This window comes from Mercenaria mercenaria, chromosome 2, assembly GCF_021730395.1.
Source record: "Mercenaria mercenaria strain notata chromosome 2, MADL_Memer_1, whole genome shotgun sequence".
NCBI lineage: Eukaryota > Metazoa > Mollusca > Bivalvia > Venerida > Veneridae > Mercenaria > Mercenaria mercenaria.
This window is the reverse complement of record NC_069362.1, coordinates 15,653,808-15,680,391: the sequence shown is the minus strand read 5'-3', so window position 1 is coordinate 15,680,391 and position 26,584 is coordinate 15,653,808. Positions and strand designations below refer to the sequence as shown.

General features: G+C 34.9%; 1 protein-coding gene across 1 annotated transcript; it reads right to left on the bottom strand.

The window, feature by feature from the left end:
* Positions 1 to 1,087: 1,087 nt before the first annotated feature.
* LOC123563299 (COP9 signalosome complex subunit 1-like) lies at positions 1,088 to 23,486 on the bottom strand. Its single transcript, XM_045356019.2, has 13 exons — positions 23,393 to 23,486; positions 14,392 to 14,481; positions 13,381 to 13,565; positions 10,898 to 11,059; positions 9,834 to 9,969; positions 8,751 to 8,828; positions 7,853 to 7,990; positions 7,248 to 7,342; positions 6,479 to 6,584; positions 6,128 to 6,208; positions 4,700 to 4,837; positions 3,860 to 3,994; positions 1,088 to 2,221 (listed from the first exon to the last, which is right to left on the bottom strand). The coding sequence occupies exons 1-13, from the start codon at positions 23,423 to 23,425 to the stop codon at positions 2,147 to 2,149; spliced, it is 1,452 nt and encodes a 483-aa protein (XP_045211954.1). The 5' UTR covers positions 23,426 to 23,486; the 3' UTR covers positions 1,088 to 2,146.
* Between the last annotated feature and the right edge of the window lie 3,098 nt (positions 23,487 to 26,584).

Below are 26,584 nucleotides of genomic sequence, written 5' to 3'. Positions count from 1 at the left end.
GATTGTGTTCCTATTGTATATAGTATAGTAACAAAAAAACAAAGACCCATAACTCTGCAAATTTTATTTTCTAAAAGAACCTAACATGCCCATGCACACTACTGTTGGGTACTGATCACCTGATGTGAAGTTTCATTAAAATGTGTCATGGGATGAGGAGAGATGGTGCGCACAAAGATTGTGTCAAAAGAAAAAAGTATAGTAACAAACAAAACAAAGTCCCATAACTCTGGCAAATTTTTTTTCTAAAAGAACCTAACATGCCCTATGCACAACTACTGTTGGTACTGATCACTTGTGTGAAGGTTCATTAAATTCTGTCAAGGGGATAAGGAAGATGGAGCCCACAAAGATTGCGTCTAACGTACAGACGGCCAGACGGACAGACAGACAGACAACCTGAAACCAGTATACCCCCCCTTACAACTTTGTTGTCGGGGGGTACAATAAGAATGACCTCACTTTTACAAAAAGCTGCAAAAAAATGCAGATGAGAATCAGAAAGGAAAAACTAAAAGAACAAACAAAAAACCTGTATGTTCTTACTGTTTAAACTCAATATTGTGTTAAACTGTTCTTGTTCAGTAAAGAAAATACCACTATCTTAAAAGAATTCTATATCCACAAATTTATGGTTTTTGTACTCCCCATGGAATATACTAAAAGCAATATCTTATTGTAAAAATCAACAACAGATTTATTATGACTGACACACTGCCTTTCTATTTAACAATGAATGTGTAAATGCACACATTTACCTCATTAGTGATAACACTTTCTATGGATACAGTGTATGTGTAGTAATATATACACAAAACTGCAACCTGGGAAAAAGTACCTTCTAGTAAAATGTCGGACATTGTTTCATTTTCTTTGTAATGTAACTGCAACCTGTTTGTTCTAACATGGGTTAATTTGTTTGTTTCGAGTTTAACGCCACTTTTTCAACAGTACTTCGGTCAGGTAATGGCAGGGAGTTAATCTAACCAGTGGTTCCCTGAATTCTGTACCAGTACAAACCAGTCTTCCACAAGTAAACTGCCAACTTCTCTTCTCCACATGAAATCAAGTGGAGCCAAATGATTTCAGACACTATGTCTTTTTAGCAAATCAACATGGAGAAGATACGCCTCACCCTGGGATTCAACTTGTGACCACAGGATCTGTAGATATGACAACCAGTGAAATTGGAAAGATGTATGTTGCAGAAAAATCCAATCACTGGTATGTAATTATCTGATTCTGTAGCTAGAGGTAAAATCAAGGGAAAATATATAGTAAGGTTATGTCCTATAGTACTGTTCTGGAAACCTGTCATTTACAAGTTAGGATAGAAAAATCCTGTACATTATACACACTTGCATTCTCTGTAAGAAATGATGCCTTTGTCTTTAAAATGAGCATCAATGAAAACTGAAAAGAACATTATTACAATACGTTCAGTTATTTATAACAATTTTGCTTTTTTTATCCACTATATGACAGCCAATGTCAATCTTCATTAATACCACAAGGTACTTTTTGCCATGATGCAATTAATACAATCACAATATGCTTACTATCCTTGAGAATCAACGTCACAAAGTCAGCAAAACTGGCAACAATTAACCAGATTATATATAATTGTACACCTTATCTATTTTTAATAAAGCTGTACTTCCTGTGATAAAGACAAGTGAAACTTTAATTCTGTATTCTCCAAATTCGGAAGTCCCATTAACTCATATTAGACTTGGGAATTTGTCTCAGAATCCTTTTCATAATTGTCTGAATAATAACTGAGTAATTGACTTTCAAACACATATTAAATTTCTAATCAAAATGGACTCAAATTTGTACACAAGTCATGTACATCAATGAGCAGATAATAATGTAGTCGACTTGTACTGGAAATTGTCATAACATGCTTGCAATTCAATGCAAATTTCACCTTACTACAATCTATTGCTTTTACTTTCAGTTTTCATTCAAGCTGGTCATTTCTCATCTATTCCTTGTTATGTGTAGAGTCCACTCACTTCACTGTAAAACATCCCTCAACATTTTTTTTACTGCTAATCTGGAATGGAGCTGTCAGCTCTGGGATGTATTGAATCTTGGAGCCTTGTAAAAGCATGAAAGACAATCTGAGGTTCACCAAATGTTATCAGTTTCTCGCAGATGAAGCATTTCCCGGAGCTATTGACATTTCCCCACCCTGTCCGCCTTCTCGTGGAGGACACTGAAATAAGAGATAATACACAATTTTGTTTCAACTTGTATTATATTCAAAAGTTAAAGCCCAGGTACCTTATCTGAAATTTAAACAGATGCTTCAGGCAAGTTTTGGTTACGGTCACAACAAGCACAAGTCTGATGCAAAGTAATGTCACAGCATCCTTCGTGTTTATTACATCCTTATAATATTTTGGAGATTATATCAAGAAGTAGCTATTTAGTCATGATACCACAGGTAAATATCATTTCCTTGGGCCATGTTTCTTTTTAAATACACAAAATTTCAAAGTTCATCTTTCGTGACATTTCGACACATGCATAAAACATGAAATTATAATGATGTCAATTTAGTTTTTCAGCAATCTACCATGAAAACTATAGTGACATCCTTGAAGATTAAAGTTCACCGTGTATTACTAAGTCATGTTATTGTTAAGTGACAAAAATATCAATTTCTAATATTAATAACATCCGTTATGTGTAACAATTATCATTACCATGACTTCTGTGCATGTCAAATAACTAGATAAGACACAATATTTTATTTTGATATTTCAAAAAAAAATTGCAATCATATCAAAGTACTTGAGCAGGAAAAGTTTGATTTATTTCATTAATTATACATAATTTTATAGCACTGAAGTGTATTACCAATAATTCAACCCTTGTAAAAATTCAGTGATAACTTATTATTGAACTTGGGCCACTGTTCCTTAAATGAATTTTTTTGAGGATTCAACAACATACATAAAGGAAAGGTACCACTATATATATATCCCCTGAGGGGTGTTTGTGTGAATGTATATCAAGTGAGCTGTTTCTGACAAGAACTTTTAAAGTTTCCATTTGTAGGATTTAGTATAGGGTCAGCAAAAGGGGTTTCAGTGAAATTATTTGGAAGTCAGGTCAGCTGTTTCAGGAGAGTTGATTTTCATTTTGAAAACAGGCCAGCAGTTTCTGGGAAGAATGTTATCTATAACCATAACCTCTGACCTACTAATCAAGTTCATTCACTCTGCACAACGCTTCATCCCCACTTATCTGTTTGTCAAACCAGAAGTAATTACTTTTAAGATTATTTAGTTATTCTCTGGAGACTGGACACAAAATGTGAAAATATGATCTTGCTGTATTATGTGCTCTGAACACTGTCTCATCGCCACCAACCTATATGCAAAAACGGGACAACCCTTCAAATGGTTATCAAGTTATGCTCCGTACAAAAAATATTAAGGACAACTTTGACATTTGAGCGCTGTGACCTTGACCTTTGACAATCACATACTGACATGGTTCATGCACTCTGCACGTCATCTTAGCACTACCTACCTATATACCAAGTTTAATGTTAATACCTTGAATAGTTAAAAAGTGACATTCTGGATAAAAAATATGAGGGACAAATTTGACCTTTGAGCTCCGCTTGTGACCTTGACTTTCGACCTACAGAACTGGTTCATGTGCTTCACACATGGTCTTATTGCCATCCATCTATATGCCAAGTTTAAAATCATTCTCTTGAATGATTATTGAGTTATGCTCTGGACACAAAATACGACGGACAGATGGATACACCAACAGACACAGGCGCCATCTCATTTGTCTGGTTTACCAAAGCTTGCATATAAATATTGTGACATACCTTAACATTAATTTGGTTTTTTAATACAGCTGATCTTAGTATAAGGGCTTTTGTTCTTCTCTGGTATTCCTTCCCCATTGTAAATGACTTCTCAAATGTTGTGCTGCGTTGATCAGTGTCTTTTGCATATAAAATCTGAAATGTACATTTTTCACTTTAAAACATGTCAAGAAAATATTTTTTTGTGTTGAGGAATGTGTATCAGAAACTCAATTCTTTTCAAGTAATGACTGAATCATATACCTAGTCATTTTATCATCAAACAATAGAACAATTGATCATATACAAAATGTACTACGCAGCACAGTTTAAAGGTTAAAGATCGTAAACAAGTTAATTAAAGTAAAAGAAACTAATAGATGGTTTTCATGTAGCTCTAGGAGTTGTTTTATTAATTATTCACAATATGCATAGTAGATTATACTAGATGCCCATGGCAAATCTGTCGAGCCCACCCTATGACCCTAACTATGACCTTGATCTTTGAGACAGGAGCCTGGGGTTTGCACAAGGCATGCAGTCTCATTGAGTTAAACATTCATGCCAAATATAAACAAGACTCCTCAATACATGTCAAAGTTATGACAAGATCTTACATGACATTTGACCTCCAACTGCGACCTTGACCTTTGAGATGGGAACCTGGGGTTTGCGCATATCACTCCGTATTACTGAAGTTAACATTCATGCCAAATATAAACAAGATTGCTCCATGCATGTCACTCAAAGTTATGCGGGCTCAACAAAAATATACAGTAAATACAGACTGGAAAGAAGAAGTTTGTGTCCAATTCAAATAAATTGTTACTATATTTTTTTGCTTTAAAATATTTTACAAACCTTGCTATGGGAATCTATTCTAGCATTGATTTGGCCGTCTAAAATTAGCTGCATGAGTTCATCTTCTAGATCTAAAACAGTGGTGTTGAATGCCGTAGCCATCTTTGACATATCAGCTGACAAGTATGGACTAAAGTACTGTAAATAATAAATCACCCCATGGCTATCATACAACAAAATGTAAGTTAATTAGGAGACATTGTCAATTTGCACAATTTAATGTAATTCACGGGCCACAACTCAAAACTGACTAGAACTTTTTAAGTTGGTTATTGAATATGGCCTTGATGTTATGCCCTTTAAACATTCTGACCAGCTTTGGTGAACACTGGATAACAAGTACTTGAGCTATAGAGCGGACACTGTCAATTTAACAATTTTGAGTAATTCAATGATATCTGGACAACATATATGGTAAATGAACTTGGCTGAAGTATTATGCCTGTAAACATTCTAAGTTAAGTGATCAAACAACTGCTGAAGTTTAAGATTAGCTTCAATCTATCTATGCAAATTTAAGTAACTCAAAACATGGCAGTGGCTTGGACTATCAGGTTGGACATCTAAAATTAGTGTGGCCATGCTATTATGCATATAATAAATATTCTAAGTTTGGGCAATATTGGACTGGATTAGAACTATTCAAAATAGAGGGCAGACATGATCAATTTCTTCAAATTTGAGTAATTCATTTTTTGACTAAACAGATGCAACACAAACTTTAAAGTACTTCATGTGTATTTTTCACTATTAAAGTCAATGATCATTACTCCAGTCTAGTTGAGTGAAATCCAAAACAGAAGACCTTGAGGCAACTTCATAAACCCCAATGTTTTAAGACACTAAGTAATATTCTTTTTGAGGTACATGCGACACAAACATGTATCCCATTTATGCATATTTTTAACAATCAAGGGCCACAACTCTAGTCTGACTGAAAGAAATCCAGAACAAAATCCAAGGTGCACAACTTCACACCCTGAAAAATATTCCTATGATGTTTCTTGACCCTAGGTCAAATACTTTTTAAGATATGCGAGTTTGTTTTGTTGGGTTTAACATCACACTGACACATTTATAGATCGTATGGAGACTTTCCAGCTTTGATGGGGGAGGAAAGCCCCAGGTGCCCCTCTGTGCATTATTTCATCACAAGCGGGCAACTGGGTAGAACCAACAACCTTCCGTAAGCCAGCTGGATAGCTTCCTCGCATGAAGAATTCAACACCCTGAGTGAGGCTCGAACCCACATCAGTGAGGGGCAAGTGATTCAAAGTCAGGGAGCTTAACCACTTGGCCTCGGAGGCCCCCGAGACACAACTTGCATGCTTGTTTATGCATATTTTTGACTAAGTCAAGGGCCATAATTCTGATCTGGCTGAGTTACATCTTTAAAAATGAAAATGCTGAAATATAGAAAATACATACCTGACATAAAGCTCGGTTTCTTATTTGTGAGTACAAGGTATTTACATGTGGAACTAGGTACATATCTAAGTATAAAGTGTCCTGTAAACAGAAATAAAGCATTGTCAATTTCCTAAAAAAAAAAAAAGCCTAAAATATCAATGTACTTCCTATTATAATTTTCATAAATCATACTGAGATTAACAAAGTGCATAAGAACTTTTATCTGAATATCATAATAATACAAGGAAATGGCTTGCACATCAACTGTTACAAAATACTATGTCTTATTAAAACCTAGCTCTTGAAATAAATATCAATTGTAAGTAAAAATTTAAAATTTAAAAAAGTGAAAAAGAAAAATTAACAAACCTTTAATTCATCTAGTAATTTTAGACAGGATGCATAATTGGATTCATAAAATTTGTGGATAATATCACGAAGTTGGGGTTCAAGCTCCAAAAACAACTTGAAAGAACTGAAAATGAAACAAATACACATATAAAATACTAACATCTATTTGAAAAGTTTACAGTGAATAAAACCTGAAAAGGACAAAGGTTATCTACAGACACACAGGCAGACTGAGTGATGGATACAGGGAATACACCCCTCATCATCATCAGAAGGGGAACATATATATTCTTAAAAACCTATCAAAATGTACTTTTTCTCATGAGAACAAAAGCATTGTATGCATTTTTGTTAGTATTTTTCAAGCACTTGTCTTTAAATAATTTCAACCATGACAGCAGGTTAGCTTGATATCATGCAACAATGGTTGAACTATTACTCTTACAACACATGGAAAGTCTGCATAACACAATTTTCCTACTAGATACGATTTTTTTCTGTACAACATAATTTACTTTCTAGATATGACGTATCAGGTCTGTTATTCTTTTTTTTTATGTGATCAGTTAGATAAGGTATTTTAACTGTCTGTTTAATTCACCTTCCCGATATGAATTTTATCTGTATACATTACATAAGTTGCTAAATTAATTTTTTCTGTCAGTTTAAGGTAGACCCACTGACAAAAGAAACAAACCTTTGAAGGGTCTAAGGAATAAAATTTCAGTTTTATTTACATAATTTACCTGCTGTACATGGTGTTTTTTGTATGAATTATATAATTTACCTGCTAGATATGACATTTTTTTGTAGCTCCTGTCTGTCAAAAGAAGCCAAGGCACACAAGGCACCATATGTGGCCACATCATGAGGTGACAACAACTGGAAGGTAACAGTTTTTTAGGAAATGCAGTATATGCCATACAAGCTTTCAATTAAAAATCATTTGGAAATAGCAGTATGGTGTAAATTTACTATGTGGTTAATCAATTCGGGACTGCAAATGTAATGTTAGAAACATCAAAACTGCATAACCGAAAGGCGACTGTTAGCCTTTCGACTATGTTAGCGACTTGCATCTTGTACACAAAATAAAAACAAACTCTTTTAAGGCATAAGTTTTGCAACTCATAAACAGGAAGTGAAATGGGTAAGAACAAGAGATGTCACTAAAAAAGCAAACAATGCCCTAGATGTGCTCTTGCCTGTGGGTTAGGATTTAAGTTCCTCACCTGTAACATATATTACAGATATTAAGTGCTTCAGACGGACAGCCAGACTAATTAACAGACGGTGTTATTACCATATATATATGCCGTCACTTCAGGGCATAAAAAACAAACTGTGTAAATATACTGTAATTTCTTTTTTTTTTTTACATCTACCACATACCTCTGGAAAATCACAGTGATCAAAACTAGCTAGAAGGAAATATTTGGCAGCTGATTTGTATTTTTTAGTTGCAAGATCTGCAAGTCCTGCAGCACATCGTAACTTGGTTAACACGGACTGTCCACCATCTTTACCATGCTGTAAAAATAAAATACAGTGCCTTATTTCGATTGCACTCATTATGAACCGAGTATATAGCACTAAAGATAAAGTCTCCTCAAGTCAAAATTCAAAATACAATTTCTACAATTGGGTTGGTTTGAATAAAAGGTACATATACAGTACAAGGACTGGGCATTTCATTTATTCGAATCCATTTAACAGTTGACATACTCGGCTTTTAATCCATTCCACAACTTCAGTCCACATGTAGTAACTATATGGTCTAGGAAGACAGGCCAAACAAAATTTGTTATATGTAAATTTGTAAATTGTTATATGTGAATTTGTATGCATATGATATCTAAATGCTATGTACTTGGTAAATATGAAAGCTAGTTATATAAGAACATCAGTATTTTTTAAGTTTTGACTATGTTTGTGAGGAATAAAACGTGAAATCAAGTGATACTTAAGTTAGCAAGTATTTTCTTTTTCTGCTGGTCACAGCCACATTAGCTTGGGCTTATTAGCAAAGAAGATACTAAACCTATTTAAGCATAATTAAGGCATAGACAGACACTTGGGTATAACTACCATCATTCTGCATGACAATTTATCTTGTATTCTTGATAAAATCTGACTCATTGCAAAGGTTGAACCAGAGCAGTAAGCAGAAAGTAATGCAATCAATAACTTAACTACTCAGGTTCCAATGTTGCTGAGCTCCTTATTAATTTACTACATTGAAAAACTTAAGATGAAAAATTATTATGCATGTAAAATAACAAAATTTTACCTCTGTAACTTCTGGAGTGCTTTCTGCTTTATTTACATAACTCTGTACATGTGACCAATTCTGTAGGTACACACTAACCTAAAATAAGACCATCTAAGATATAAGACACCAACAATGCAACAAGGTAGTCAATATTTTCTTTACTACCTAATAAATTAATATGTATTATTTTAAACAAAATGTTTGTGTATCAACTACACAAATATCTACTGCCATATAATTAGTTTAGTTATACATACTTTAATTCAACTTACAAAATAATCGGACAGAAAGCTACGGAAGCTTACAGTTGTCCTCTACAGCCATAAAATTTGACCTGAAGCTTCCATGTTACCGGTAAGTTTAAAAGAATATTAATACTGCAAATCTTAATATTTACAATGCCACTAGGCACAGCTAAAGACTTTCAAAGTTTAACATAAACAATATCCTATACAGTATACACTTTTCAAATGATCTGATATCCTTCTGATAATCTACTGTGTTGTTTTTCAAAACTTGTATCTACACATCCTGCGAAATCATAACCACTCAGCATCAACTCCATCTGACAATAAAGTAGTTTGACAGAACATTTTTTAAGATGCATGGACTAGTATGGGCAGAACTATATGCCACTATACCTTCTCTGACTGAGCACAGTAACCCTCTTAAATGCCTTTAAACATGTATTTCATAGACTTACGATAACCTCCGTTAACAACTAGCCCTTAAGGCAAAACCTCCCTACATAGACATCATTTTTCCATTCAGATTAACCTGTCTCGTGCAACAAACACATTCAACTCTCCACAGTAGCATTCCTTCTGGAGAGGCAGCACTTCAGGTGGAAGGTAAGATCTGGGGCAGCACCATCATATCTATTACATTATTGATTAATGATCAAGCATGACGTTTAGACAAAGTCATCTGTTCATTTGAAACTTGACTGGACCAGCAAAATCATCAAACAATTTATGTTATACAGGGGATATTGCTGGGACCTGATGATGACTTCATACAAAGGGCAGTGTTTGAATTATTGGAGTTCGAGCAAACAATGTTTGACTGTATATTTACAACACACTAAGGCTTAGTACATACCTTTATGACATTTAAACACATATTTACAACATGTTTAGGGCTAGTACAATAGTCTCTTGCCCTAGAATAGCACTTCAATGCATTACTCAGATCTCCACAGTCTAAATAGTGGTCTCCTAAATCATCATGGCCGCGTCTGAAATAAACCATTATTTGTATTGTAAAACATCCATTTTCAGCTTCTAAGACTTTCACAGCTACAAAATAATTTTGGATTTTGCAGAATGAATCTCAACAGTGCTAAAGAAACTGATGAAAAACAGTTGCTATTTTCTATGTTTAAAAATATTACTTACAGAAATTTAACAGAATGATATTTGTTTATTTTGTTGGGTTAACAGCCACACCAACAAATACAAGCCTTGAAGGCCACATCTTTATCTATAGCTTTTGAGTGGAGGAAGACCCCAGGTGCCCCTCAGCATATTGTGTCTTGCAACAATATGCACTTTGGTAGAGTCACCGAAAATCTGTAAGCCAGCAGGATGGCTTCCTCACATTAACTACATACATGAAGCAAGGTTTCGAACCCAGTTTGAAGACAGGCAAGTGATTCAAAGGCAGTGACCTTTACCACACAGCCCCTCGAAATGACAAAAGATTTTCCACTACCCTAGTTTTACAAAGTTCCAAACAGAACATCCGAGTCAAATTCAAATACTTTTCAAAAACTTTATAAGAACATTTTTACTTTTGCGAGAAACCCTGTCTTGAAACCTTAGTCCAAACAACTTTTATCAGCTATTTCCAAAAACATAGTAGAAATATACTAGTAACTTAAGTAATGCAGTAACAGACTTTTACATATATCACTGCTACTGGCCCAGTGACCTTATACTACGGCAATAATCAGGCATATTCGCTCTTTTTTTAAAACCTATTCTTTCTACTAACCAAGATACATATGGAACATTTTTCAAGGAGTTTTGGGTGAAATTTCAGCAGTTTTTCCCTAAAATTCAAGTACTTTTTCAGGCTTCTTCAGGATTTAGTCATTTTCAAGGAGCTTTCAAGACAAATCAATTTCAAGGACATTTTGAGATCTGTGTGAAACCTTGTCTTACCTAATGCTTTCTTTAATGGAATTGCTTTTGTAGTTTTTCAAGTCTGTGTCTAGTTTCTCAAGCTTGAGAGCTGCTTTTTTTGCTGTAGTTTCGATCCATTGGGCATCTAGTGGAGTCACATTGTGTATTGCTCCTGCAACTGCATCTGGTAAACTGGAATTTCTGTAAAGAAAATGAGGCTCTGTAGTAACATAAAATTGCCAAGTTTTATTAATGGAAGACATTGTTAATGTGTATCAGATGGTCGTTTTTTTCTGTATGTCTATCATACTATTATGAGCAGTATGTCACTTCCATTAGATCTCACCTTTCAAGACAATTCTGAAAGTAAGAAACCATCGTTGTAGGTCCACCAAGAGTAAGTAATTAATATTCCATCAACAACAATAACCTTGCGAGACAACTGACTTCAAAGATAAAGAATTCATTATCCAGAAGGCTGGGAATAAAACACTGCTCCAAATTTACTGTCAACATCGCTCAATCATTGAAACTGCCTCATTCACTAATGAGAACTACTACAGGGTGTTTTTTTCCTTGCCAAGTTGAGTTACAAGTATTGCAGACTACAAATATCAGGTCACACTCCAGCTAAACAACATGTAGTTCCAAGGGATAGCTCACAAAAAGAAATTAACTTAGTATGAGTATGCCCGACCAATATATCGAGGGCTTAGCGCAAAGCAAGTCCAACTCAGATTTTTACAATTTTTCAGGAGAGCTAAAAAACTGTTTAATTTCACAATAAATGCGTATATATCTATGAAACTTCAGGTATTTGCTACAAATATATTAAGATTTACAGTGCAGTGTTTGTTTTTATTGTAAAAAATATTTAAATATTGCTTTTGATAACTGGTCTGATTTTGCACTGTAATTTTCAGTGCAAAATAAGTCCATCTCAAGACGGACTTATTTTGCAATATTATAATGTCAAGACAGACCTGTCAGGAAATGGCCCAAGATAGTCTTGTTTGCAAATAAAATTAAGTAACTGTAAGAGGTGATAATAGCAAAGTATTCACTTTCGAAAAATCTTGATACGTCAGGGCGACCATCTCTGGATCTTTTTTGTCAAACGAAATAATTTTAATCTTCAACCATTTAATTTTATTGCCTTCAGTATCATACTCCAGGTTTTTCACGGACTGAGAAAAGGTTTTAAAGTCCAGAAAGTCCATTGTGTCTATTTCCTTGACTTGGTATGGCTTTCCTGTGTGACGTGCCATTCTGATAGTTGCTGCCCATTGAGGTGTTGTATAGACAGACTTATTTCTGCTAACATTTTCAATAGCTGCATGTATAGAATCGTTTTCATTTAAAAAAAATTATTAAGCATAGAGGAGAAAGTGATTTGGCAATATCGTATGTGAACATGCAAATGTTGAAGGACAAGGAAAGCCTGACATAAGTTAATTTCATATGAAAGCCATACTCAAGCCATTCATAACAGTGAAAGAATTTTTAAAATTGGACCATCATTGAAAAAGATATGGCAGTTTGAAATTTAAGAAACTGCTGATCATGGAGGCAGACATTTTGTGTGTTAAACGCTTGATGCCCCCGTTGGCATCCTTGTCGATACAAAGCAACCTAAGTCCAAAACGAGGTCAAGTTCAAGGTCAAGGTCAAACTGAGGTCAGGTGATGTCTGAAGATGAGGAATTGTCACAGGTTACATCTGCATTAGTATCAAGTCATTCTAGTTAGGGGTATTGATGCTAGATGAAACAGTCCCATTTGGTTAACCTCGTACGGACGGACTAATGGACAGGAAATCACTATATGCCTCCCGCATCAGTAGATGCCGGGGGCTAAAAAGTAGAGAAATTATTTTACAGAAATGTAAATACAATTCAAATATGTGTCTAGAAATTTATAAATCCGCCATTTGTTTTCTTGCATGGAACAAAATGGCCGCCAATTTGATCAAATATTTAAATGCTCATAACTTTCTCATTTTTAGATCGATTTTAAAAATTCTTTCACTTCTTTAAATGTTCAAAGAAATACCAGCAGATGGAACTAACATCAAAACAACATTTGCCTTTCCCTTTAACATTTCTGAGAGTTTGTTTGACTGGGTTTAAGGCATTTTTTAACCTTTAGCCTGCTGGTGGCAAGTAATCCTGCCTTTACAATAGTCTGTGCAGGCTGATCTTGGTCTGCACTGTTCGCTATTCAGTAGTAAATTTTTATTGAACACCCCTTTGAATAATAAGTGGTATTGCCCAAATTGAAAGATAGACCAGTCCGTTTTAGAAATTTAGCAGGCTAAAGGTTAATAGTATGACAGTCAGTAAACTAAACCAATGTTCCTGGATTCTGACGTTCTCGGCCAGTAATGGACAACATTCCAACATTAAATATGGAGAAAAAATAAGTTTCACACCAGATGATTTACCCAACTAGCACATTTTCAAACAAAAGTTATTTTATTATTTAAGAACTTCATTTTGAACCGAAAGCTATTTTTTAACTTACGCTGATACAGCCTCCTGTAGTTTTCTGTAGATCTGCTGGTACATATTTGTATTATAAGTGGTCATCACATAGGAAAGTGCCATTCTCAATGCATCTAGCTTCAATGGTGGACAATGGTCGGCTATAAAGCGTAGCCTGTTCAGCTTGGCCAGTCCTGTATACTGACTTGCATACTGTTCCAAGTCCTAAAATATATTCTGCTGTTATGAATTCACGATTTTCATTGCATGTTCATTTAAAATAATAGATGCAACAACATTTTAATGCTAGAAGAAAATTACATTTTTCACGAATTATACAGATATAGAAATTATTCATTCAAAATGAAACTGAACAGCAATTATGGTAAGAAATAACTAAAGGTAAGAAACATTTAACATGATAATTCATCAACTTACTAGATTAAAAAAATTCTAACTTGAAATTCAAATTACATTAAACATATTTCTGATGATCTTTGTTTCAATTTGTAGAAAATTATCAGACTTTCTACCAAATTTTGCTGTATAGATTAGTACAACGGAATTTTGTAAAAGATACTATTTTAAGTTTGGAGCATAACCCTAATGACTGTAAAATCAACAGAAAAAAATCCCTGTGCCCAGTGATTTTTTTTGCCATTTTGGGAAAAGGTCCGGTACCAGATAAATTGGGAAAAATAGCAGGTTTTTTTACTAAGATTGGGAATTTTTATAGTTAATTAATAACATAATTAATTTAGAGAACTTCCTTTTATTCCATGTAGATAGCATCAAAGTGTTTAAATGGTTAAATCATGGTGAATGTCAATGTAACTGTTTTCCTTCTGCAATCATCAAAATGCAAACAATTTGGTCATTTGGGGAATTTTTGGATGATAATTGGGAAAAAAGATTGCATTTTTCAATTGGGAAAAGGTCCTTTTAGGGGTACTTTATAAAGAAGGAAAAGAATCGCTGGTGCCATCAATCAAGTGAAGTCAATACCATGTTGAGATTTCAAATAAAAAGAGACTAGCTAAAATGTTGTTACCAGTGTTGTAGCTTCCACAATATACTGAACATCTTCAATGTTATCATTCTCCTCAGGGGCAGCATCAACCTGCATTGGTTCTGCTGCAGCCTGCAACAATATAAGCATTTATAATTTTGTTACAATAATCTATAAACATTTTTGTCTTTTCAAATGCATCAAGTAACTGTATTCACTATTTCAGATTTATAGTAAACATGTTTTTCGCTTCTGTGATTAAACAAAAATTCCCTTGGACACACTGTTTCAGAATATCAGAACAGAAAGTTGGCAAGAAATTAAAGAGCATTGAGTGACTTTCAATTGTTTATTTTTTTCAGGTCAAGAGCCACATCAACACAAACCTGGCTATATGACAACTCTTCCAGCTTTTGATATATACCTGTTTTATGAACATATAGTGTTTCCTGCAGACCCTAAAAGGGGCATGGCAGGGATCATCCTAGGTCAAAATTTTAGGGAGAAGTGACTTCTCCCTCCACAGAATTTAGGGAGAAGTTGAGGAATTTAAGGAGAAAAATTGGCACAGTAATTATTTAAGGAAATTGATTCTTGCATTATCATTTTCATGAATTTCTAAATAAAGTATAAACTTTGCTATGAAAAAGTCGCCTTTAAATTTTTATCCGAAATTTACATGTCCGAAACTCATTAATTTAACAGGTGCACGATCAAAACGCCGTGAACATTTTCATTCATGTTTCGATTCTCGTGCTTTTATAATGCCCGATTTTTGCATCAACTTGTTCAGATTTACCGGTATACATTTAAGTTTTTTCGAAAATAATATCAAACTCGTAGATAATGACGATCTTTTTACAATATTTTGTACGGCAGTTCTGACGTCTGCGAAATCATTTTTTATCCACAGTACCCGAGCAATTCATTTACAGAAATTGACCATAATCATGGTAATTGAAATAATTTTTGAAGTAATCTTTAATAAAATGAAAGAATAATACACAATTGTTGCATAAGATCATGCTCTCGTTAAGTTTATCGGCTTTTTGCACGCCCATTGAAAATTTTCAAAATGGCGGCGGCTTACAATATTATTGATTAAACACTGTGGGATATTAACGCTACGATTGGCTGAAGTTTGACAGGCGAGTAGGGGGGGTTGACTATGGATTTATCGATAATTTAATCTAGAATATGCATCAAGTTTTACAACTTGAAGTAAACAAGATAATAACTCGCTGAAAAACTCGGCGATTTGGATTTCGCCCGGAGGCGATAATTTGGCGAAGTGGCCGACTTTAAAGCGACCATATCGCTCAAATCGCCTTGTAGGATTATCCCTGGGCATGGTGCTTTCCTTGAAAAAGGGCACTTTTAACATGCCGTTTGGCATTGAAAGGGCATTCGTCAAGTACGCTTGTTCTTCGTTGTCAGTAAAATTTAGACGACAAATCGACATGGAAAGTTCTATTTTTCTAGTGTTTTGAGCATGTGAAAACGAAAGTAGAAATGCGACGTGAAAGTACATGCTGTGAAATTTGCTGGATTAGATCGTCTGCCACTATTTTTATTATTCCCTCGTTGCTCGGAGGTTTCTGTGATACATACACTAGTTTGAAGCAATGACTGACTATGAATCTGTGTTTTCCATCTAATCATCCAGTATTAAGTAATATAAACATAAATGTGAATACCTATGGTTCATTGCGAGTAATAACTCAAAATTTCGGCTTGCATGACGCATGTGGCCGTGCACTTCCAACTTATCGCTTAACTGACTGTTTCAATCATCACTTCCGTAAAAAGGCTGCATGTAGCTTCACCGCCGACGTGCTAAAAACAAATTTTCATCTACTGTTCCCAATTAAAATATCATAAAATAGTAATTGATTGCATAATCCTGTCAATTCTTAATCAGGGTCTTTCAAGGTTGATGCACCCACGTGTCGACCTGCTGATCGAAGCCGCTAATTGATGGTACAATACACGGAACATGTCCCGTGGACATGGTCTATCCAGGCTGGTTTTGAAAGGACACTTGTCAAGATAAATAAACAAGCCTGATAGAATAAAAGGGCACATGGTGCAAAAAGGGCAGTCTAAAGGGCAGCTTGGCAGCACTTCAAACGGGGCATGGCGCTGCGCAATGTTAAAAAGGCCTGCAGAAAACACTAACATATATGCTGTATAAATTTTAGCAACGTACGGCACCAAATAGAGCTTTTAAAGCTACATTTCACTCGGTGTATTTAGTAGAATATTGATATATCTAAACAAGAGTGCCGGAATGTCACAATATATGCCCGTCACAGCAAATTTCTTTACTCTAGCACCTGTATTTGCAAACGGAATTTTAATTTTGTGGTTGTTTAGTAATCATTGTAATACTTTTGTTTTTCTAAGTCCACAAAAAAACTCCTTACCAGGTAGAGATACCTTAAAATACATAAAATTGGAAAGTAACATCTATGTTGTACCACAGAAAAGTGGTCTTGTTTTTTCCCTACGGTCAATTATAAAAAAGTTACAATATAAGCTATTTATACCAACAACTAAGGGAAGTTAATCTTAAAAAAAAAAAAAATTCAAAATAAAATTGTAAGTCCACTCAAAAATCTTTACCAGGTAGAGATTGGTCAAAATACACCTCAAAATTGGATGTAGCATGCATGTTGTACTACAGAAAAGTGGTTTCGATTTTTCCCTGCAACTAGTAATGAAAAAGTTACAATATAAGCTATTTATAGTAACAGCAAAGGGAAGTAATTCTAAAGAAGGGAACTGCACATGACACTTCGTCTCATGATGGTGTATAATTGTGCCAAGTTACATCAAAATCCCTCCATGCATGAAGAAGAAATGGTTTGGACAAAGTCATTCTTGTATCTGACCTTTGGCCTCTAAGTGTGACCTTGACCTTAGACCTAGGGACCTGGTTCTTGCGCATGACACTCCGTCTCATGGTGGTGAACATTTGTGCCAAGTTATATCAAAATCCCTCTATGCATGAAGAAAAAAATGCTCCGGACAAGGTTTTCATTCTTGTATCCTTTGACCTCTAAGTGTGACCTTGACCTTAGCCCTAGGGACCTGGTTCTTGCGCATGACACTCCGCCTCGTGGTGGTGAACATTTGTGTCAAGTTATATCAAAATCCCTTCATGCATGAAGAAGATATGCTCTGGACAAAGTTTTCTTTCTTGTATCCTTTGACCTCTAAGTGTGACCTTGACCTTACACCTAGGGACCTGGTTCTTGTGCATGACACTCTGTCTCATGATGATGAATAATTGCGCCAACTTTCATCATAATCTCTCCATGCATGAAGAAGATATGCTCCGGACAGTCATTTTTGAATTTGACCTTTGACCTCTAAGTCTGACCTTGACCTTAGACCTAGGGACCTGGTTCTTGCGCATGACACTCCGTCTCATGATGTTGAATTATTGTGCCAACTTTCATCAAAATCCCTCCATGCATGTAGAAGATATGGTCCGGACAAAGTCTTTGGACGCCGCCCGCCCGCCAGGGGCGTTCCTGTAATACGTCCCGTTTTTCAAACGGGCGTATAAAAATGATAAGTAAGTTTAATAAATATAATAAAATCTGTTCAAATACCAACATATATCAATTTACGGAAAAAGATGAATACGGTCTGCGTATCACATTAATAAGGATGTGATTAGCCAATCAATTAAGGTTTTCTAGGTAGAGAAGTGTCTTCCTGACCACTGCTGTAATTATCTGTCGTAGGATAAACAAAACAACATTGCACCCCTATGAAACCTTTGTGAAAAATTAAAAGAGAACCATTTAAATTGTTAAAGTGTGGTGTTCAGTTTTGCTATTTGAAAAATGTTAGATAGATGATAGAATAACACAAAGGAATGGCTGAGCCCTTAAACAGGTCTAAGAACGTTGTATATTTACAGATTATGTGTAAAATTACAGATAATTTATAAATTTATAGATTTTTCGGTCTATAAATTAACAGACTGGTTGTATGAAAACTGCTAAAATTATAGCTGTCATCAAGACCACAGCTTGAAATTAATTCATTTACTTCTGGTATGCATAAATAAAGGTCAACTGGGAATTCCAGTCATTTCTGCTGTAGACTTCAGTTTTTGAGAAAAAAAGTTAAAAACCAAAGTGGGTATTTCAGTCATTTCTGTTGATTTCAGTTTTTGTGAAAAAATCAAAAAAAAAAAAAAAAAAAAAAAAAAAAAATCAAAGTCAACAAAAAAGACTGAAACAAATATTATGACCTTAATTTTTTTATGCAATGTAAATAAACAAATTCAGATCAAGCTATGATTTTAAGGAAAAGCATAATTTGGCAATCTACCCGATTAGACCCTGTGGAGAGTATTTCTACAGAATGAATTACATTGTCAGCTTCTTATGAAAGATAGATACACACTCACATTCATTCCATAGAGCTGATACCGTGACGCCTAAATTATTTCCAATTTTTTTATCATAAACAGAAGTATATTTAAATGATATAAGGAAATGATGGTGGACATACAACATTCTCCAGGTCCACTCTTAATAGACCAGTACAGTCACTGGGGTTTAACGAGGAGTATATATAAGAGTTTTAGACAATGGGAAAAGATAAAAAATGTGAAATGATTTGAGTGTCCTAGTATCAACTCATGCAATGAACGCAAGTGTGCAAGTTCAAGTTGTTGTGGTTACAATGTAATTTCCGTAGAGTTGATATCATGACTACTTGTCTATAAGAATGGACCTGAAGAATGTTGCAAAGTGTACCATCATTGCCTTATATACACTGAGCAGGGCTCCGGAAATTTTGATAACTCAATCGGTCCGAAACGAAAATCCTGACATCGGCGCTACCCCACCCACCGCATTCCCAATATTACATATTTTGTAAAACGTGATAGAGTAAAGAAATAAGCATGTCATGCATTAAAACTGAGTTACCGGTCACCGCGTGTTTCCATACAATGAAGACAGTTATTCAGTGTTATGTGTGATCGTTACTTTGTTTAAATTTCGATGTTTTTCCGAGAAAATACTTGTAAGGATAAAATTACCGAGGCATTGACACCGTGTGCGTAACTAGTCTAAAAGCCAACGCACGTGACCGGTACCGTATACACGGCAGATACTTTGTGATGTTTCCTCATTCTTTGACGGAATTCTATAAAATACAATGAGTCAAAATGAATTACACGACACATATTCTCTGCTAAACAGTCTCAGTATTTAAAGAATACTCTGCCGCGGACCGAATGCGTACGTTATATGAATGCAGAGATCGAATTTCCTGCATGTATAGTACCAAAAGGTCACGCGTGTTGGCCACGGATATTTCATTTCACTTATGTTGAACTTAATAAGCAACTACATTTTATAAAGTTATATGTTCTCTTCTGATGTAAACAAAATTTCATTTTGAAACGTTTTTTAAAAGACCGATTTGATAAACAGCGCCACTCCGGTTTTCTTTATCATTCGTGTTTGCCAGTCCATTTTTTTTTCTTTTTCTTTTTTGCACAGTCTGGTTGCAAAGACGATTTTCTGCACTTGTTTCAACTGGAGCCCCAACAAATGAACCTTGTAATTTTTTCAAATCAAGTAATTATAAAAAATATTTTGATCGGTTTTCCGTGTGATGTCTCATTATAATGTACAATTATAGCTCTCTGATTAAATGCAGTGACCATTTGTTTTTTACCGTGGTCAAACATAGCCTTTTGAAATAAACCATCCGTCGGATTCTAAATAAAAGAAGTGGATCCCCGTCGAAATGATTTAGATCCAGTCAGACATATTTGGAAACCAGTCAAAAATGTTAAATACATTGCAGTCGGCTGTCTGCAAACATTAAAGGATGTGCCGCGCGAGCACTGATTGCGTCACGTGCTAATTACGGACCGATTATCAAAGTGACAATCAGACCGTTTGACACGTTTATTGATTATTTGAGGGTGCGACCAACAATTTCCTGCTTGGCAGGTGATCGTGTATTGAGATATCAGACCGAAATTTATACTTTTCTCCATTTTTACGGGACCGATTTTTTTCGTTTTTTCACTTCATGAATCGGTCTGAAAAGTCAAAAATCGGTCCAAAACCGACAAACCGGCAAATTTCCGAAGCCCTGACACTGAATACTCATATTTTACACCCCAGAGGCTACACCAGTAGACAGGAGTATATAAAAGTGACTAATAAAATAAAAATTTTGAAATAATTTAGGCGTCATGGGATCAACTCTAAGAAATGAATGTGATTGTGTAACTAACTTTCATAAGGTCAATCTGTTAAGTTGATAATGTAATTCATTCCATAGAGCTGATTCCAACAGGTGCTAAAGCATGAGATTGCCTATAGTTTCACAAACTTGTAAATTTATTGATTGAAAAATTTGTTGATTACCCGTAGGAATAGTCTCGCAGGCTATTCTTACGGCTTTCCCGTAAGAATAGTGAAAAACCAGCAGGTGTCTATTCCTACGGCTCTCCCTTACAAGATATGAAAAGTCCGCAGGTGGTTATTGATTTCACCTAGTTTGACACTTTTTGTTACATTTTATTGCTTTCCTTTGTTACATAAACAAACGACTTTAAAACAAGGAATTTATCTTAATGTATTGTAAAATATTTATTTAACTGATATTTTCAAAAAATAAAAAACAAAAACAAAAAAAGACTGAAATTTGTCTTCTAAATAAATCAGAAAAAGATTGTACAGAATCTGATGTAGATGTAAATACATACGTCATTAATATTGAAAACACTCAGTGATTTTTTTTGCCCTTTTGGGAAAAGGTCCGGTACCAGATCAATTGGGAAAAATAGCGGGGCTTTTACTCAGATTGGGAATTTTTATAGTTAATTAATAACATCATTTAGAATGCTTATTCCTTCAATTCCATGTAAATAGCATCAAACAAACTGCTTAGATGGTTAAATCATGGTGAATATCAATGTAACTAAGTTTTCCTTCTGCAATCATCAAAATGCTAACTTAATTTGGTCATTTGGGGAATTTTTGGATGATAACTGGGAAAAAAGATTGCATTTTTCATTTGGAAAAAGGTCCTTTTAGGGGTACTTTAGAAAGAAGGAAAAAAATCGCTGACACTTCAAATATTAACCAAGTGTTTGCAAGTATTGGCCCTTCAAGTAAACTAGTTAGAGAATTATTGATCTGTGTTTCGTGTATATACATGCAAAATTTTCACTCCGTACAAATCTCTGACCACTCTAAACATATCTATGACACATGTCATTTCTGGAATAGTTGAAAATGTATAACAGTTGAATGACTTCAGTACAATGTATTTTATTACAAAACTGCCGTAGCAATAGACATCTGCGGGCTTTTCACTATTCTTACGGGAGAGTCGTAAGAATAGCCTGTGAGGCTATTCCTACGGGACCGTAGGAATATCCACTTCCTAAATTTTCACTATCAGTTAATATACCACTTTCTTAAGGTAAATATTCTTCCTTCAGCAAATTGATGTACAACTAGTTAATTCATAACATGTTTATTAAAACAAGAGCTGTCGGAGGACAGCAACGCTCGACTATTTAACAGCCTTGTCGCTTGAATGAATAAGAAAGTCGAAAAAGGGGCATAATTTAGTAAAAAAGTAAAATAGGGTTATGGAACCTGCAAAGTGCTTATCAGCTCATGACAGTGGACAAGTGTATGAAGTTTCAATCCATTCCCATTAGTGGGTACTGAGATACCAGCTTACATATAAGAATTTAACCCAAAAACTCCTAAGTTGAAAAAGGGGCATAATTTTGTAAAAAAGCAAAATAAAGTTATGGGACCTGCTTTGTGCATGTCAGATCATGACAGTGAACAAGTGTGTGAAGTTTCAATCCATTCCCATTAGTGAGTACTGAGATACCAGCTTACATACAAAACCTTAACCAAAAAATTCTAAGTCGAAAAAGGGGCATAATTTTGTAAAAAAGCAAAATAGAGTTATGGAACCTGTGCAATGTAAGTCAGTTTATCACAGTAAATAAGTGTGTGAAGTTTTAATCCATTCCCACAAGTGGTTACTGAGATACCAGCTTACATACAAAACCTTAACCAAAAATTTCTAAGTCAAAAAAGGGGCATAATTTTGTAAAAGAGCAAAACAGAGTTATTGAACCTGTGCAATGTAAGTCAGTTTATCACAGTGAATAAGTGTGTGAAGTTTCAATCCATTCCCACAAGTGGTTGCTGAGATACCAGCTTACATACAAAAACTTAACCAAATCGGGACGCGGACGCCGACGCGGACGCACAGGCGAGTCCAATAGCTCTACTATTCTATGAATAGTCGAGCTAAAAACTCATTACCATATGCCTAGAAAACCAACAGAGTTCACAACGGGCTTGTGATTACTTGACCAAAAGCTTGGTATACAAGTCAGGATAGCTATCTAGTCACTTCCTACAGATTTAGACGTCAGACAGATCATCTTATGGAAAGAATCAGATTCAGTTGGTTATTTCTCAGTTCAGGTGTATGCAATATGGCCACTACTCTTACTAGAAGCCTAGGGGAAAATCACCTGCAGTGCCTGACTATAATTCTAAAATTCCTCAAAAAAAAATATAGTCGAGCTAAAAACTCATTACCATATGCCTAGAAAACCAACAGAGTTCACAACGGGCTTGTGATTACTTGACCAAAAGCTTGGTATAGAAGTCAGGATAGCTATCTAGTCACTTCCTACAGATTTAGACGTCCGACAGATCATCTTATGGAAAGAATCAGATTCAATTGGTTATTTCTCAGTTCAGGTGTATGCAATATGGCCACTACTCTTACTAGAAGCCTAGGGGAAAATCACCTGTAGTGCCTGACTATAATTCTAAAATTCCTCAAAAAAAATATCAAATGATCCGCCATTTTGAATTTTTCTGAGGGACGTGTGGAACAGTTTCCGCTAAAAGGTTTAGGTTTAAGGGCACGACGGAAGAGTGACAACTATATACATAAGGTTAATGAGTAACACAGATGCTAAATTGATGGTTAAAGGAAATAAAACCTGAAATAAGCCCTGCTGTATTGGCAATGGCATATTTTTTCCAAAATTTGCCGGCCAAACCGGATGTTATTACTGCGCACGCCTAAGAATCGGCAAACTCTTACGTGATTCAGATGAAACAATTAAACACCGCAAAGAAAACGAGAAACTGAAAAAGAAGTACAAAGAACGTAAAGCAAGTTAAAAGTTGCTTTACATTATATATAATATGAAATTAGGCGCTGCCTATCTGACGGGAAAACCTAGTCATACGGATTCTTTCTGCATAAAAAACAAAGACAAATATCAAACAGGGAATGCCACGTAACAAAATCGCAGCCTCCCCAAAAAGAAACCTACAGCACGCAGACGTGCACACCACAAACACACACATAAGGTACAAGATACAAGATACAAGATCTTTATTTTACGTCGGATAAAGTATAACAAAAAACATTAGCTCATGAGCTATTTCCCGATAAACAAAGAAAACAGAAATTAACAAAAAATAAAGCGGCTAAAAAGAAAGATAAGCGAAAGTTTGGCATATTAAAACATAAATTAAATGACAGCAGTTAAGAATGGCATGGTTATACAATTAAAAGAAACTTACATACATAGCACATAGAAGCACAAACCTGTAAAAAAGTACATAAGTAAAAAATTGAATGACATACATATAATACACTACATAGTGAGTTTATTGCATAGAAGGTGCTAATCTTGGCAGCAGCTATATATAAAGAAAATTAAAAGGCAAAAGAAATTTTAAAGGCTTTTTAAGATTTGGTGAATGTTAGTAGCAAATTTATTAAGGTTGATGTAGCCCTTAGCACCTTCCTCTAGATAGTATAAAAGAAAGCACATAAAAGACTAGATTTAAAGCACATAGAAGACTAAGTTAAAAACATGAACAAACCAGGTTTAGAACATCAACAAACAACAGTACACTGTCTCTACTGCAAACCAAATCACTTGGCTCTTACTGACATTTGAATGTCTAATCTGCCCAGCTAGTGTACTCGTCCATCTGACAACAGATAGGCTTCTCTATGGCGAATAGAAAAATGTACAAAGGGCATCAGTGACTGGCAACAGGGAAGCAGTCTTCAAGTAGGCATGTACATAAAAGCAACGATAACAAGAAATATCTTTAAAAATGATGGTCGGCGAATTGTAATAAGGAAAGAAGTTTATGAATTTTTCATCTAACATTCATCTTTCATCTAACAGTTTTCAAATTGCGAAACTAAACACCGCACTTTAACAATTTAAATGGTTCTCTTTTAATTTTTCGCAAAGGTTTCGTAGGGTTGCAATTTTGTTTCGTTTATCCTTACACGAATAATTACAGCAGTAGTTTGATGAAGATTTATGAAGCGGTTCATGAGAAGAGGTCATTAAACGTGTTTATATTTTTAGCTAAATTGGTCCCTATCCCCATTTGTAATAAAATAGCAGGAGACCTTACGATATTGTTACACATCGAGTTTGATAAAAATCCATTACATTTTAGTGGTTAATGCGAAGAAAGGCATATCTACTTTTAGCTATAGTGGTCCCTAATAGGGCCCAAGTTCCTATATAAATAAATTCGGAAGAGGACCTTATAATGATGTTCCAGACCAAGTATGACAAAGATCCACCAGGCTGTTCATGAGACGCTGTATAAAGGCAATTCTAGTTTTAGATCTAGCAGCCCCTAAAAGGGTTCAAATGTCCCAGCTGAAAAAAGTTGGCTGCGGGCCTAATAAAGATGCTACAAATCAAGTTTGATTAGAATACATGCGAAAAAATCAATTAAAGGATTTTTTTTTATTTATTATCTTTATTTATTTCTAAAATAGGCCAACTGATCCCGCTATAACAAATAGCATTTTCGCTATTCATGAATCTTTGGACAATGACGTCACACCTATAAAAAAGTGAAGGTCAAGCAAAACATACATTTGTAATTATTTCAATATTTCTGTTTCATAAGCAAAGTTTGACCATAGTCATATCACATAGATAAACTGTATGCAGCGTACCTTCATTTCAGTGTAACGAGATTCAGTCATTATATAGCATATATATAATAAAACGGATTTCAACTGAGTTCAATATTTGCATACCATACTAAAGAAAAATATTCATATATAATAAATCAGTTAAATAATTTATAACAAATATATCAAAGCAAACAAGTAGTCATTTAAATATGCAACCTGAATAAGTCACAAAAGCAAGAAACCTTTTCATATACAGACGACAATTGTAACAAGGAAAATCTTTTAAGCACTTCTCTACATAAAAGACTCTTATCACACCTTTATTCATGTGATACGCAGACCGTATTCAGCTCTTTCTTTAATTTGATATATGTTGGTATTGAACAGGTTTTTATCATATTTATTAAACTTACTTATCATTTTGAGATATATCAATATTCTTGCTAAGTATACTGAGCCAAAGTTAGCTTTAAAACTGTGAACAGCGTCGTTTAGGATAAACGCTTTGTCTACATTTCACTCAGCGTAGCACAATCAACAGCGTGAAAGAAATTGACACTCTCGTCCAATCAGGCAGAGTGTTGCATAAATCTTCCATTTTGATAAATTATCTATAATGCGTTATCAAGTAGTTTGATTGGCAAACTGAAGTCACGTGGCATAGGTAACGAAAACGAATTTAGACGGCGTCGCCGAAAAACAAATACGAAAGAACATTGCAACAAAAATTATACGCAGTAAACTAAATCTTTAAAGAAAGAAAAAGCAAGCACATGCAAAGCAGGACAACAGATGAAGCGGTGTTATGCTATTCACACATGGCACATTTACATTTTGGGCCTGTCCAGGTGCTGATCAGTCGGGCAAAATCCTTGTACTGATCGATTGTACGTAAGTCATTTGGCAGACTGTTCCACACCCGGGCAGCCTCAAAGCGGAATGAATTCTTGCCATACCTTGTTGTCCTTACTTGAGGCATTTCCAGGATGTTTGAATATCTGAAATTATAATTAGAAGATTTAACAGTTACCAGAGATTGTAGATATTGTGGGGATAAGTTGCGTAGACATTTAAAAGTTTCAGTTGCAATCATACGTAGGAATAGACACCTATTGAGATGTAAAGTGGTCATGTTAACCTTGTTTAACAAAGTATCATAGCTTGACTCATAGTCATTAAATACAATCCTTAAGGCTCGGTACTGCAGCTTTTCTAGCTTTTC

Bases quoted from the DNA above. Each gene is read 5' to 3' on its own strand.
- LOC123563299 (XM_045356019.2), bottom strand. From the start codon at position 23,425: ATGCCATTGCCAATACAGCAGGGCTTATTTCAG. The intron at 13,566-14,391 runs GTAACAACATTT...AATATATTTTAG, and splicing joins TTGTGGAAGCTACAACACTG to GACTTGGAACAGTATGCAAG. The intron at 4,838-6,127 runs GTATGTATTTTC...TATTATTTACAG, and splicing joins GAAACCGAGCTTTATGTCAG to TACTTTAGTCCATACTTGTC.